Source organism: Plectropomus leopardus, chromosome 12 (assembly GCF_008729295.1).
Source record: "Plectropomus leopardus isolate mb chromosome 12, YSFRI_Pleo_2.0, whole genome shotgun sequence".
Lineage (NCBI taxonomy): Eukaryota > Metazoa > Chordata > Actinopteri > Perciformes > Serranidae > Plectropomus > Plectropomus leopardus.
In genome coordinates, this window is record NC_056474.1 from 16,290,032 (window position 1) to 16,306,246 (window position 16,215).

General features: G+C 40.5%; 1 protein-coding gene across 2 annotated transcripts in view; it reads left to right on the forward strand.

Moving 5' to 3' along the window:
• The window catches only part of camsap2b (calmodulin regulated spectrin-associated protein family, member 2b), a 44,153-nt gene that overhangs the window by 12,070 nt on the left and 15,868 nt on the right, over positions 1–16,215 (forward strand). For both annotated transcript variants that reach the window (XM_042497345.1, XM_042497346.1), the window contains exons 3-6: positions 5,720–5,899; positions 7,006–7,092; positions 12,989–13,130; positions 15,018–15,157. In XM_042497345.1, coding sequence (XP_042353279.1) covers positions 5,720–5,899; positions 7,006–7,092; positions 12,989–13,130; positions 15,018–15,157 — 549 coding nt within the window. The remainder of the gene's footprint in view (positions 1–5,719; positions 5,900–7,005; positions 7,093–12,988; positions 13,131–15,017; positions 15,158–16,215) is intronic.

The following is a 16,215-nucleotide window of genomic DNA, read 5'->3' on the forward strand; positions in this document are numbered from 1 at the left end:
GCACATTTCATCGAGCCTTCCACTGCCCACACATGTTTCTCTCTGTCAGGTTGTGTTTTATTTGCCCTCTCTCTCTCTGCTTTATGGATTAATTCAAAGTCACTTGTCAAGGGCGTTTTTCTGGTCATGTTTGATTGTGTTCTCTACATCACGTATTGATTTAGGGTGTCATAAAAGTGGGAATGATGGGCGACGATTTGGTGCAGCACTTAAAGACCCCATGTCCTTTGTCACCTATACAAGTACATCTATATATCTTTCTTTGTCTCTGTGATTCTGTGTGTGCTCGGGAGTTGATTTAGTGACCGTATTAAGTAGACAAATGAAGCCTGTAGCCCATCGACTTCCTACAACTGTTGACCTTCATTTGTGGATCACTCATTAATCTGTCCTTTATTGTTGCCTCCTGAACTCATTGGATTGGTTCTGTCGTAGTGGAGCTGCCTGTGTGTGTGTATTTGTGGACTCAGCAGGATAATTTCAGTCACGCTCAAGTCGAGGCTTTCATTTTGGGTTATGGTATATCTGCGGAGAAAGTGATGACCTCATGGTTTTCCAAATGCAATAGAAGAATAACTCATGTCAGGGAGGAGGAGGAGGAGGAGGAGGAGCGTGGCAGTCTGTCAGAGGGGCTGCCATTTGACTGTGATCCAGTAGGAAGCAGGAAAGTAGAGCAAGAGAGGAAAGGAAAGAGTGGATGTGGAAGTCAAAAAGAGGGCGATTGGAAAGAGGGGAATTGAGAAAAAGCTGTGGAAATGCAGTAAGGAAAGATAGAAAAGCGAGGAGAAAAGAGGGGAGGTGTTCATGGCAGGCGGGATGACATGTGTGAGCCAGAGAACGAGTGGAAAAGGCCCACTGTTAATACAGTATGGCCATCTGGAAAAAGGGGAGAGGAGGGGACAAAAAGGAGACGACGGGGAGGAGAGAAACCGAGTACATACATGGAGAGAAGGGAGGGCTGAGGAGAGGAGAGGAGGAAGGAGGAAGACGTGATGTGCACTACTGCAGCACTGTGGAGGGTGGGGTCTCACAGTGAGTCAAAGCACGTCTGGTGCACAAATGAGAGCCCCCACCCTGTCACATGATACACACACACACACTCCTCCCAAAGAGCTGTCAGACCTCCAGCAGTGTGTTCAAGACCTGTGTGTCCTTGTCCAGCTTTACTTTCCTGTTTCTCCCTGACTTTTTTTACGTCTCGAACTTGCTGCCCTCTAAGTGTTAAAACCCTAAAGTGATGGAGAAGAGAGAGCTGTAATTGAATTTTCCTGCATGTAGAGGGGCGCGTACCCTCATCTAAAAGCCTCCTGCTGAATAGTGCTGAGAGATTTAGTGAATTTTATGGACGTGTGTGTGAGAAAGATAGTGAGAGCGGTCATTATTTTTAGTGGCAGTTTGGACAAACTGAGCCGGACATGTAGGTGTAAAGTTGTACAATAATATAAAACTCTTGTGTTGCGTTGAACGGACACTTGCGATGTTTGTGGGGAAGGAGGTTACTTTGATTATTTGTTTGCTCAGCTGTACTGTGCTTTCCTATAGATGCCTTTGATCAAGGGCGCACACACACACACACATGCACACACACACAGACATGCAGCCCTAGTGAGGCTGAATACTGATGCTCCTGTTAGAGAGCACTGCAGCTCTTTACGGCTCTTTATGACCAGTATCTGCCATTTCCACAGCCTTATAAGGTGTGTCTGTCACTATGAGTGGTTTAGACTTGCTTCTGTGCCCACACACACACACACACACACACACACACACACACACACACACACACACACACACACACACACTAAAGGTCTTTGTGGAGGGATAATAGACAGCCCACGGCTTTTAAATCCATGTAGTGTCAACATCAGTGTTTTTTACTCTTGGATATGAGAACTGTCCGTAGGTATGTAGGCAGCGGCTCCATATATTGTCTGTCTTCTTCTTCTGTCTCTCGTGCACACACCCATATGGACATACACACATACATGTTAGATCTGAATACAATGTTGCTCTACAATCATGACAAAACATTGACACAGAAAAGCTGACATAACACAGTTGAACAATAACATGGTAAAAGTAACAACAACACAAGAGTCACAGAATCACAATTGTACACATGTAGGTGTAGTATCAAAGTTTCAGTCCTCTGACCTCTTAAAATTAAAATAATTATAGCAATAACACATTCATTTTCTATTAGGGGTCGTATGAAAATTATTGGGGACAGGAGAGAGGCTGGACGTCATGTTTCATTCTTAAAATTGATATGAAAGGAATAGTTTGACATTTGGGAAAATACCAGTTTTTGGGCATCAAAACTTCAATGAGCAATAATTGCGATTATTTGAAGCTTCAAGAGGTGGATAATAAGAGAGAAGGACAAAAGCTGGACTCTTTTGAAACCTCAATCTTCATTTGACCCAACTAAAAAGAATTACGGATTTTAGCCTTTTTGTTCAAACGCAGGATGCCGAAACATCAGCCATAATAGCTAGAAAAAAAGCATACTTTGCAAGGGGGCTAAATGGCTACTTACAGTTTTCAGGTGATTTGGCAAGCTGGTTGTAGATTTGTGATATGCTAATTTCCTACACTTTATGGGGTGCATCTTTTTTTGAAAAAAAAATTGAAACTAGTCTCTTGACTTTTACAGCAACTTGATACTGTATCATGTGTGGTCAGATTGTCCTGGTTTTAGTAGTGCTGGACTGCTGCAGACTGACATTAGATGAGAGCGAGTCAGAGTCACACTACCACAAAGTATAAATGTGTCTTGTCTGAAAAGAACTAATAATAATTAATGTTGTCCATAATGAACAGCTTAATGCCGCCCATGATGATTTTGAATATTATGATTATTTATTACAGACAAAGTTAATGGGGAAACAGCCTGATCCAAATTTTAAAAACCTCCTTGTCTGCACATTTAAAGCTATAAACATGTTTTATATTGTTTCTTTAATCTTAGCAGATATAAATGTAAAAATAACAAGTTGTGATTTTACTGGGTGCTGTGCACTCTTTCTATTATACTGAACTGCTATTATACCATTGTAGAGGACCCTCTCCCAAAAATGTCGACCATCCCTTCTAAAAATGTCCATACAGTCCCTTAGGAAACATTCAAATTATAAACTTTTACATTCCACAATATGGACAACAAAACCGTCATCCATGTTTTTTGTTTTAATGTAGATTTTCATTAACAAATAGGCTCTAATGAAACATAAATTAACAAAGTGATTTGTCATTACCATTTAAATTCATGTGGCTTCTTTGCCCAGCGCTCTAAACACACACACACACACACACACACACACACACACACACACACACACACACGTGCACACACCTTCACAAGCTTCTTAACATTAAAGATTTAGGGGGGTTATGCAAATGAGTTCAGAAAAGCTTCAATCACAGAAAAAGCTCTGTGGGTTTTCATGAAAATCATGTTTTCTGGATCTCCAGCTCCGGTCTAAGCTGCTTGGCCTGTCTCTCCCCCAGTCTGTCAGCCAGACCCGCCACTGAACCTCTGCAGGAGAATGCACGCAATGTCAAATATCTGGCAATATCCTGAAGATGCAAGAATTCAGAACAATGTCTGCAGACTGTTTCATAGACAATATCAGGCACCTCTCCAAACAAACCTGTTTACCCATGTAATAAAGTACAGCTGCAGCATTCAGTATATGTCCACCCGCATTCATCATTATACAGGTCAGCAATGCATCAGTGTCAGCAATCAACTGGTCAAGTCAAGTCAATTTTATTTATTAAGCCCATTATCACAAATCACAATTCGCCTCAGAGGGCTTTACAGCATACGACATCCTTCTGTCCTTAGACCCTCACGGCGGATTAGGAAAAACTACCCCAAAAACCCTTTGTTGTGGAAAAAAATGCTAAAAACCTCAAGAGGAGCCACTGAGGAGGGATCCCTCTTCCAGGACAGACAGACATGCAATAGATGTGTTTACAGAACAATAAAACGACAGTAATATATGACAAAATTCTACATAGGAAGGAGATGAAGAGAGACGGAGAAATGCACACCAAGAATAATAATAACCATAACGTAACATATAGTATAACAATAGTATTACATATTAATATTAATAAATGTAGTTTATGATAGTATATATACATGCACATGTTATAGTTTATGTATGTAACGATAATAATCATATGAGTTTAGTAATAGTGGAACTATGACTAATAATGGCAGTAGTAGTAGGTGATCGAGCCACAGCCACAATCTGAAAAATCTACGAGATAAGGGAGCGCAAAGGCTCCGACAAAGAAGCTGAGTTAGTAATATGCAGTAACTGGACACAATTGTTTGCAAATGAAGAAAGAGAGAAGGAGGGGAGTTCAGGAGTTCAGCTTTTAAAGTTATCCTCTCTATTTTCTAAGACCAATTACTGACGTACGCTCCACGTTTGTTTAAGCATCTCAGCGCTTATTTCCATGAGGAGTTTGTTTCTAACTGCCATATTTCTTCAGTACACGCTGTCTGTTTAGGCTGGCAGACGCTGAGTACCAGCAGCAGTCCAGAGCTGCAGCGCTGGATCAGTTGTTGGTTTCTTGGGGAAACACTTGGTCACACTGGCTGTTACACGAGGCTCTGTGGTTATGAATGAAGGCCTGTGCCTGACAGTACAGTCTGCGGTGTGACGAGGTCTCGCTGCTTGTTTGTGTCTGTTGGTTTGAGTCACCTGGATCGCGGAGCACCTGACTGAAGTTGTTTGTTCAGTTAGGTTGCACACATGCACACAGAGCATGAATGTTTTTGAGTTGACCTGGTGGTGTGACAGGAAAGGGAAGGGGAGGTCTGTTGGTCTGACCGGCCAGGAATGGGATTAGAAAAAGCGAGGAGAATGTCATGCTTTGTCTGCTGTTTGCGTCGATGGCCAGTAAAACCACATTAGGTCATGTTTGCATTCTATAGAAGTAGTTGGACAGGAACTTTGATTCTCTAAAACTTCATGGGTTTTAATCATCTTCAACTTCCTGGTGTCCACAAAACTTCCTCCGTTGACATCACAAGACAGAGCAGGTTTGAAGCATGACAGATTTACTACAGACACCTCATACGACACATAAACAAACAAAAGTGTGTGCTGCACATGCAAGATCCTTGCTTGCAAAGCAAACACTTGCACAATGGCTTTATTGAGTTCTGGCTGAAGTTAAGAAACACAGCTCCACACAGAGGATGTTAAGCAGGTGTGATGCATTAGAAATGTTCATGAAAATCAATTGAAAACTTGTCACTTTGTTACTTATTTATGATCCATGTGTTTGTTATTATTATTATTGTTGTTGTTGTTGTTGTTGTTGTTTATATCTGCATTGGGTACTTTTACTTTTAATACTTTAATTACATTTTCCTGATTGCACTTACTTACTTTTACTTGAGTGACATTTTCAATGCAGGATTTTTACTTGTAACATAGTATTGCGGTATTAGTACTTTTACATAAGTAAAGTAACTGCATGCTTCTTCCACTACTGCTTAAGATCAGCTTTTTGAATAAAAACTTGTATTTCAACAGTTTTTGGAAACTTTGTGCTTGAAAAAGTCAATGTGATGCACAGAAGCATAGAGAAGAAGCATAGCACAGAAATAAAAAAGTTGGTCATTTAGTCGCCACTTTCATGCTTTTTGAAAGAAACGGGAGAATAAATTGCTTGCTGGCTTTTGTCTCGACAGAGTTCTCATCTGGCGCTCATAGACACCCTGATGATGGCGTACACTGTAGAGATGGTGAGTGTGGAGAGGGTGATGTCCTGCATCAACAGGTACTCTTCAGCTGAACCCTCACACAGTGACGGACACATCCAGGAGCTGCCTTATGACACAGAGGATGCAATCGCCACCTGGATCAACAAGGTACACTCACACACACACACACACACACACACACACACACATGCACACACAGGAGCACGTTCATGTGCACACAAAACCATACAGACATATGCTTTCCCGTTTTAGAGGATAACAGTTGTACACATACTCGAGCCTTTTACAGTGTGAAATGCAGCTCTTTGTTTTACTCTGGATATAGAGCACACGAGAGGTGCTTAAAAGTGTGTTGGCATTCAAATCCTCCACTGCTGGTTCAAACTTTAATTTGGCGCTAACCACATGTAATCACGCCAGAGAGATTACGAAGAAATAACTGACTCAACTTAACTCCTGTGGTCTGCCAAAGCAGGATTGAGAGGGTAAAGTCAGATCTGGCTGTAAGCTTTAAGAGGGCAGTGGTTAACTCCCTGTGATTTAATCTTTGGTTTATATCATCATCTTACAGATTATATAGTCATGTAAAGCTGCGTTTACTGACCTTGCAGGAGATTATAAGAGGCTTTTGACAAAATTGTCTCAAAATACAATGTTAACCTCAGTCTGCTTTGTTTAAAATAATGAAACAAGCCCCCACATGGCATGAATTAATCAATTAAATTGACTCCTCGCTGACAAAACTCATGTGCTCACTGCTCCATTTTCCAGCCCAAAGGCGGACATACACATGCAGATTCATTTACAGACACACACATAAAAAGACACATGATGTATTGTCTCTCTGTGTAGTCCTGAGACGAAGCACGCCACGGTTGAGATTGGTTGATGCGACCTCGTGCATCCTCAAGCCAAAATGTTACATCACTGTTTGAACAGAACCTCTGCAGACCGAAAAACAGTAATGTTAAAAAGACAAAAAATGCTATTATTGGAATAATCTTTGAAGTCTTTGTAGTTGATATCATGCTCGAGTCAGAAGTCAGCTGCATGCTGCGTTTCAGGTTACAGTGATATTTAACATCAGTGGCTAATGGGCAGAGGTGGTGAAAAGTTTTTCTTTGATGTGTGGGTGGAGCCTCTCATGTTCAGGTTTCTCCTCTCCAACACAGACTCACCATTCAGCCTCTTAATGTGCACAAAGTGCTTGTCTGAAATTTGAACTTGATCTCTGTCTGTCTGTCTGTTTCAAGGTGAATGAACACTTGAGGGACATCCTCGTCGAAGAGCAAAAGCTGAGAGAGGCTTCCCTCCAGGAGTCAAACGCAACAACACACAAAGTAAGAACTCACACAAGCTCTCATTTGTTAGTTATGTAAACCGCAGGCTGTTTAAAGGAATATTTCAACATTTTGTTTGTGTTTTAAATACGAATCTAGCTTAGCTTAGCACAAAGGATTGAAACAAGAAAAAGTGGCCACTCTGCTTTATTGTTGTCAATTTTCGTCCATACATGCCATCCCAACTCCTTGAAGAAATTTCTTCAAATGTGGCACAAATGTCCACTTGGACTCAAAAATAAACTGGTTAGATTTTGTTTGTCAAAGGGCACTGTGAAGAACAACTCACACAACATTTTGTTAGCCATTATACAAACATTCATTCTCTAGTTACAACAAAATTTCACACAAATAGGATAAAATGATGAAGTGATGACATTTTATAGTCAAAAGATCAAAGGTAAACTTCACTGTGGTATCTTTAACATCTTCATGTTCTATTTTGTTTCTACAAACAAATTCAACTGTAAAGTACAATTTGATAAGTTCATCCATTGCAAGAATAATACAAGGCAGGTGGCAGCAGATTTGTGACGATGTTGAGCCAAAGTGAAGTGATGTGGCTCTTTGGCTCCCAAAAAACAAACAAACAAAAAAATCCACAATTTTTCTGACTTTTTTTTCTTCCAAATTGCAACTTTATAAACTCAGAAAATAGCTTAGATTTTTTTTCTCTTCTTTTAGATTTCTTTATATCTACGGTGGCCCTAATATGACGGTGTATGTTCCTCTGGTAGTCAAAAAAAAAAAAAGAAAAAAAGATGTGCTAAAATTGAATTTCAGGTGACATGTGACAAAGCTCTCCATCAGTCCTCTGCAGTCCTCTGTAAAAATAGTCTAAGTGAAGACATTATTAGCTGGAATCATACACGTCAGTACAGTGATAACTTGCATGCGGAGGCATACAACCACAAGGCAGGGATTATAGTTGATATTTTAACGGAGCCTGGATAGCTGTTTCCTTCTGTTTCCAGTCTTTGGGATGATCCAGCTCTGCTCTAACACTCAGGTATGAGAGAATCAGCCTTCTCATTTAACTCTCAACAGGAAAGCATACATCTCAAAAATTGAACCATTACTTTAAGGATAGGAAGGGAAATGAAGTAAAACAGAACTTTTTCTTTAATATTTAAAACTAATTAGATTTTGTTTTGAGCTGCATTTTCTTCTCCTCAAACTTTTGTTTTGTCTGCTATCTGTTAAAATTACACTTATATTGCACAAATATTTCCTTGTTTCACTCATAGCCATTAGCACAAGTCTTCGTCCACATAAGGCAGTCACACATGATATGTACACACACACATACAGCTCAGTACAGAGAGCTCTATAAATCAGAGGAACAGATGAGCTCAGTCTCAGACCAGCTGCAGAGAAATGTTGGCAGGAATCACGACGCCGCTGTTAGCGGAGACAAAGAAATGTGAAGCAGAGAGAGAGAGAAGAAAAGTGAGGAGGGAAATTCAGAGAGAGGGTAACGGGACAAATGACACCAGGGTGGGAGACGTGGAGAGAGAGACACTCAGGAACTTTGTCAGCTGTAGGAAAAGAGAGTCAGTGACAGACAGAGACTGTGTTGTCATCCTGCGGGCCTCGTTGTTATGTAACGTCCATGTGACCCAAAGAGTCGGTCTGCTGGGACAAACACACAGCAGTCAGCTACCATCCAACTCCACTCACTTAGCCGTGAAGCTCCAGCACAGTGCCTTTTCAGGTCACGACCCTGGCCTCGGGTTGGTGCTCTAAAACAGTGACAAAAAAGGGTGCATGTAAAAAATAGAAAAGTAAATATTTTCCCATTGTGCGTGTGTATAAGTGTACACAGGCAAATATAGAACTGTACTAAATGGAAATGGGTTCCTGCAATTCAATAGCTAGTCAAAGAGGTAAACACTGATTGATCTCTGATTCAGTTGAGTGTGTAAAGATGTTACTGGTTTGTAAAACTGTGTGGTTTCATATATAGTTCCAGCTAAACTTTATCTCAAGTAAACAAGACTGAAAGTTCACAGCCATGCTCGCTGCTCTGAGGCTGTCTGTGCAAAGCAGGGATGCTCAGAGCTAAATGCTAATGCTAGCATGACGACATGCTCACAGTGGCAATGGTATATGCCCAAATAATGTTTACCATCTTAGTTTAGTATGTTAGCAGGCTTACATTTTCAGAATTAGCACAAAACGCAAAGAACAGCTGAGGCTGATGGAAATGTCATTAATTTTGCAGGCATTTGGGCCTAAAGTACAGCGCTGGACAAACTGATGGTGGCGCTAAATGAAATTCAAAGGATCACCAACGTTCTAAGAATTCATCCTGAGGGGCCACAAATGTCTTTAGGGCCGTCGTTTTTTTGTGTATGTGTGGCTTTTGTTTTTTTACATCGTGGGCTTCCTTCGAGGTTTCCAAATGAGAATTCAAATGTACTTCCATACATCCCAATCTCGTGAACACAGTATCTCAGGAATCCCCTGAGGGAATTTCTTCAACTTTAGCACAAATGTCCACTTGAACTTAGTAATGAGCTGATTTGATTTTGGTGGCCAAAGGTGAAGGTCACCGTGATCCTACTCCCGTCTCATTCTCATGAATGCAATATTTTAAGAAGTCCTTGATGTAATTTTTTCAAATTTGACACAAAGGTCCAGTTTGAGTCAAGGATGAATTGGTGGCACTGATCTAGGATGCACTTTGAAATTGTGCTGATTATATAGATCTTCTCTGCTAGCAGGTTGAAAATGTCCATGTTTTCACAGACATGGATGTAAACTGTAAATGCAACCTTGTGGGTTCATACAAAGCATACAACTGCAAGGAACTGATTCTAGTTATAAAATATAAATATAAATATATAAATATATTTTTTCACTTGTCACATTATTATATCACCTCTTTAATACAGGTGCGTGCCTCCCTTTGTGTGTGGCATGCAGAAGAGCAAACAAACAAAATGCCAATACCAGTTTTAGACAGAGTGAATAGACATGCAAAAAAAAGTGATGCAGCATTAAAAACTTCATTCAGAATCTGAGTGTCAACATTATGAGTGAAGCTTCAAAGCCCATAATGTCTCTAACAAATTTCATGGTAATCCATCCAATGGTTGTTGAAACATTTCACTCAAAACCAAAAATATCAATCTCATGTTGCTTGAGGAAAAGCTGGGGATCAAAAAAAATGGGTATGATATGTCCTCTCTGCACCATGAGTACTACGTCCTTTGGCAATCTATCTGATAGTGGTTGAGATATTTTAGTCTGGACCGAGGCTTGCGTCACAGCCATGGCCGAAAACATAGATTAACTTGTTTATATACAACAGGTTGTAAAATGGTCACATGGTGAGTTAGTCTCTGTTCCCACAAAGGAAACTACATTTTCTCTTCAAAGAGCTGCAGGATGCTACGAGTGGCTGAATCAGTTTAGAAGAAGCTTTTATCTGCTGTGGGAGTTTCTCAGCAAATGTTCTCTCGCTCATTGTTTTGTTTTTGTGTCGTTAAAGTGAGAGTGATCACTGCCATAGTGCAATTACTCTGTAAGCTGATAACACACATGAGGTATGTGACCCATCCCACACTCGTATAGACACTCAGGCTTTGTCAAAGGCAACAAGTTACAATGAAGGAGAAAGTAAGTCTTTTAAAGAGTGATCTGTACACTCAGTGTCAGTCAGCTGCTTCCCTCCTGCATGCTCCACCACACAGCTCCCTCTCTGCATTATCAGCTTTAACAGAAGTCTATTCACTGAGTAGGACATACTCAGAGGAGATAATTTCACACACACACACACACACATGCACGCACACATACACACACACGAATGGATGAGCACAAGACACTTCTCGGTCTCGTCTATTCTGGGACAGTGTGAAAAATCTTAAACTCGGGTCTTATGACTAAGTGCTCAGCGTTTTGTGTTGATACTGTGCGAATCTAAGCTTGAAGCTTTGAGTACTTCCATCAAGGAGGTTAAGCTTTAGGTCCCATTTTTCATCTGCTCATTAGCTTGCAACATATATATTTTTCTAAATCTTTCAACGGATTTCAATAAAATTTTGTTGAAATGTTTGGACAGAGGCCAAGAAAGGAGTGCAGATCCACATTTTTTAAATGTACAAGATGAAATATCTCAACGGTTAATGGATGGACTGCTAGGAAATTATGTACTGATATTCATTTTTTCTCCAGAGGATTAATCCAACAGACTGTGGTGACCCCCTGACATTTAGAGATAGAGCCACCATCATATCTCAGTCATGTCTCAGTTTTACTATGTCCAATACATGAATTTATGAACAGTCTCAGCTTTACTTTGGTTATGGCGCTTTTGGAGCTAATCTTACTAGGTCTTTCTGTAGGATCCTTGACGGAAGTAGTGTGACATTTAGAATAATAATCTAAACATGGTAGTTGCAAAAACAAGCACTTTTAAGGAAGTACATTGATGGGTGAATATGTCCTCAATGGTTATGTTGCAGCCTGTCTCACCACAGCCTGCTGCAGTGTTCTCGCTTAAACCTGGACCAGTTTTAAAAATTGTTGTATTTATTTAGACACAAAAAAAGGGAAAATAATGTCCAGGAGGAAAAATCCCTTAGCCTTTGAAAGCTTCACTTTTTTAGTAATATGTCCCTCATCTCTAAAGACTTGCTGATTGGATGACTTAAGGGACTTAAGGGATTGTCCTCCAGTCTCAGGTGTAATAGTAAAAGTTTTTTTTTTGCTGTCGGCCTAATTCCTCTCCCACTCTCTCCTGTTGTTGTCCAATCATCATCTACCATCAAGTCTCCTACCAAATGGTACTGGAGATTAGTATCAGTAAGTCCATCCATTCTGAAGAACTCCTCTTCACCAGCCATCACCATCTACCTCGTCTCCGTCTCATCCAAAACCTGCAAGGATTCACACCTTCACATGCTCCCATAAAGTTCTCTTGTCATTGCATGTGGCCCCTAGACCCATCATGCACTGGTCTGATAGCTCCCACCCTAGCCCACTCAAGCCCTTAACAATTTTAGGAAATGCATTCCTTGTACATTTTACTAAATTGCTTCTCATGTTTGAATTGGGCTCGTAAAAAACTTGATAAACTGTCAGCAGACACCAGTAACTGTTCAGGTATCCAATAATTCTCATTATTGTTTAAGCAGTCTGTGAGTAATGAAAGGTTATTTCATTTTAATACAAAAATGTCCAACTGACTCTGCTCTCCAAAAATATTTGAAAATACAAACCACATCTAACAAAGGACAACGTTTTGATCCTCATAGCTCAATGCACAGACTGAGAGGCTGTTAGACTGAGAGGCTGTCTTTGAATAAAGCTTCCATTGCATCTCTTGTAAAACTCAAATTTTACGCCCCTCTTGTGTGTTTATTGGCAAACTGGGAGTGCTGATGCCCTGAAGATGTGTAGTGTTGTCTCTGTGGTTTTTGCTGGCTCAGTGAGACAGAAACAGAAAAGGATAGAAGTGCGAACACAAAAACTTTAAACCCTTTAAACTGTTCATTTGTTTAATGAGTTTATTTCCTTTTCTCCATTCATAGAAATAACGGCTTTTCACAAGCAATTAAAGGGGGCAAAATAATGCTGAAGGTTTAGATTGCATCTTTCTTTATCCATTTGAATTTAAGATGACAGTATTTCTAACCGTTTAGATGTTTATTTTTTACCATGAATTCAATCTGCATTTTTTAAGTTGAGCCTGAAGCCCACCCTATGCTTGAAATCAACACCTACGTGTCTGTTTTATGTGTGACTGAGTTGTGTGTGTGTGCGCATGCAGATTAAAGTGTTTCTGCAGATGTTGGCAAATTTGTACCAACAATCAGAGAGCCAGCAGTACGTATCCACCCCAATGACACATGTAGGTGATGTCTTTGTGCCGTTGCCATGGTTTCAGGCTCGCTACAGGAGGGAGCATGCCCAGCATAGGAGCGCTCCAGTACTCCCCCTGGTGGAGAACCTGCTGAAGGACAACACAGACGGCTGTGCCCTCACCGCCCTGCTGCACTTCTACTGCCCACAGGCTGTCAGACTGGAAGGTGAGAACAACCCCTCAATCTGTAACCACACCCACTTGATCTCAGAAGTTACACCCTCTTTTATTGTGATTTTCCAAAAAGTAAACACGAAGACTGAAGTCAGTTTAGTAATAGAATTAGAAACAGGAAAAAAAGGCATACAATGAGCTTACCACAATGACTTTTAGTCCAAATGTGAAAGCACAAAGGAGACTTTGCTCTATCCGCTCTAAGTAAAAACTCACATTTCAATAGAAGACTTGAAAACAAAGCCCTTATTTTGTGAGCATTTTGCCTCATGAATGTATGAGTGTCAGTTTAATAAAAACAAGTAATAATAGCATAGTAGCCTTTTACAAGGAATGTTTTATAGTTTAAAATTTGTCAAACTCTAATCCCAATCTTATAACGTAATCAAGCGGTTAAAGGAACAGTTCATACCAAAATCAAAAATACATATTTTTCCTCTTACTTGTAGTGCTGTTTATTAATCCAGATTGTTTAGTGTAAGTTGTAGAGTGTTGGCAATGTCAGTCGTAGAGATGTCTGCCTTCTCTCAAATATAGTGGAACTAGATGGCACTTGCCTGTGGTGCTCAAGGCGCCAAAATAAAATATATTTGAAACAGGGTTACTGCAGGTCCTTAATTATTCTTAATGGCATTAAATCATTAAATAAGGCCGTGATTGGTAATAAAATGTCTTAAATCAGTCTTTCAAAGGTCTAAAATGCTAAGACATGGGAGGTAAGATAAAACGTTCCTGGAATAAATGCTATTATTTATATATATTTTTTAAGTTTTCCGAATTTAGTCACACAGATCAGGATAGAGAAACGCTCATATACATGTATCACATCAAATTAAATGTAAAATGAACAACCTTTATTCAACCCAAACTAAATGGATGCTTTTATGATAGCATAATATGATCATTATTTTCCAGGTCTTCCACTGTAGTTTAGTTCAACTTAAAAAAATAATAAATCAGTATTTAAAGTAGTTCTTTTTAAGTTCAACTAAAGAGTCATGTTTTATGTTACAGTAAATGTTTGGGTAAAAGTGTCCCTAACCCTTACCAGCTGATGTTGGTTAATGTACCTGCCTGTATCTAGGCAGATAAATAACACTACACGTAAGAGGAAAAATATGTATTTCTTATTTTGGAGTGATCTGCCCCTTTAAGGGTCCTGTTTTGACTTTTTTTGGTTACATTTAATGATATAAATGGTGGATAATGTTATGGACCCAAGAAAGGCACTGAGAGGCAGAGAGTAATCAGGACAGACACGGAGAACAAGTGTGAGACAAAGAGAAACAAAGGCTCGTTTCCTCTCAGCTTGCCTGCGCTCTTATTTCTAAAAATGCCCTGGGTTGGGTTGTGATTGGTCACGAGGGGTATGTGACGGCAGACCGTTAGAGGCTGCTATTTTAAAGATAAACAACTCTCTTGTCAGTGCTTGGAGACTTTTGGGATCAAATGTAGTTCACAGGGGGCTTGTACACATGTGGGCCAGATGTGGAAGTGAGTTAATTTACATCCTCCTGCGTGTGCAGGGATTTACCCTAAGAATAATTAAAAAAGTACAGAATGACATCATTCCACAGAAATCAGCTGCTGTAATGTTTGGTCGTCTATCCATGATCTGTTCCTGTTTGTACAGTAACATCAGGGGATAAAAATCCTGATGATTCATCCAGAGGGGAGTGAAGACGGTTTGAAAACTGTTTCAAGACTTTTGAGTCATTCAAATCAGCTACTACATATGGTACAAATACCAGTGGGAAAAGTAGGATCTTTTTTTAAACATAAACTATGCCTTATCTTTCCTTTGTCTTCCTGCCTGGCCCTTGCTATCACCCCTCCCTTGCCTGTGTGTGTGTGCCTGACCCCTCCCCTGGCGGAGCAGATATCTGCCTCAAGGAGACCATGTCTTTGGCGGACAGTCTGTACAACCTCCAGCTGGTGCAGGAGTTTTGCAGGAACAACCTCAACCACTGCTGTCACTTCAGCCTGGAGGACCTGCTCTATGCACATGCATCCATAAAGGTAGGAAGTGCTCAAATAATTTAAAAAGAAATATATGTGGAGGATGTAGAAAGTACTGTTTTTGAGATGTGGGTTCAGCAGAGAAAAAGAAAAGTGTTTTGGGGAATAAGGAGAGTCAGGGCGGGAAATTACAAACAGGCAACAATGAGTCACGCAAGGAAAAGTTTAATAATGAATGTGTGTGAGCGGGCTTGGCTCTCAGAGGGGTTGTTCCTGTGTGTGCATGGATGTATTAGCAGGGACATAAAGATCATTTTTGCTACAGTGAGTATTGCTTTGCTGCCAGATTTAATGAATATGACAGCCTGTGTGTGTGTGTGTGTGAGAGAGTGTTGGTGCTAAAGGCGCTGCAAGCCAAATAACTCTCCCTCTCTCAGACAGAGGACAGATTCTGCTTGGAGGAGATTCACAGTCCTGACCCGTCTCTGCCTGTCTCCCTTGTTCTCCCCCCGCCTTCCACATCTCCCTCTGTTTATATCAAAATCTGTGAACTTTAGATAATAACAACTGCTGATTCACCCAGTCGTCAGGCTAAGATCTCCCCAGTACACACATTTGTTTCTGATTAATAAAATACTTACTGTACAACATCTGTGCCATCCAGACATTAGAGGCAGCAGAGCCAGTGTGGGTAAATAGTATGCGGGGAGCGTGGGTAGGAACATTCGGATTCAAGTCACGGTCCGAGCTGACTGGGACTTTCCATTCTTCAGAACAACACAGCAGACGAAATTCACACTTGTGCACTCTTTGCTCTCTATTTCTCTGCTGCTTTTTTGTTCGCTGTATTGTTTATAGTGAGTTTGTTTTGACTGTATAGTGAGACAAAAGTACAAGGAGGCAAGGGAGAAAATAGTCTTGAAGAGCAGTTAAAGAGACCTGGCACACTGCCCATCTACCACAGACTGCCCACTGAAGCTTACCCAGTGTGTGTGTGTGTGTGTGTGTGTGTGTGTGTGTGTGTGTGTGTGTGTGTGTGTGTGTGTGTGTGTGTGTGTGTGTGTGTGCATGTCCATTTATTTAAAAGCTATTTAAGGTCCAGTGTAAAGGAATGAGGA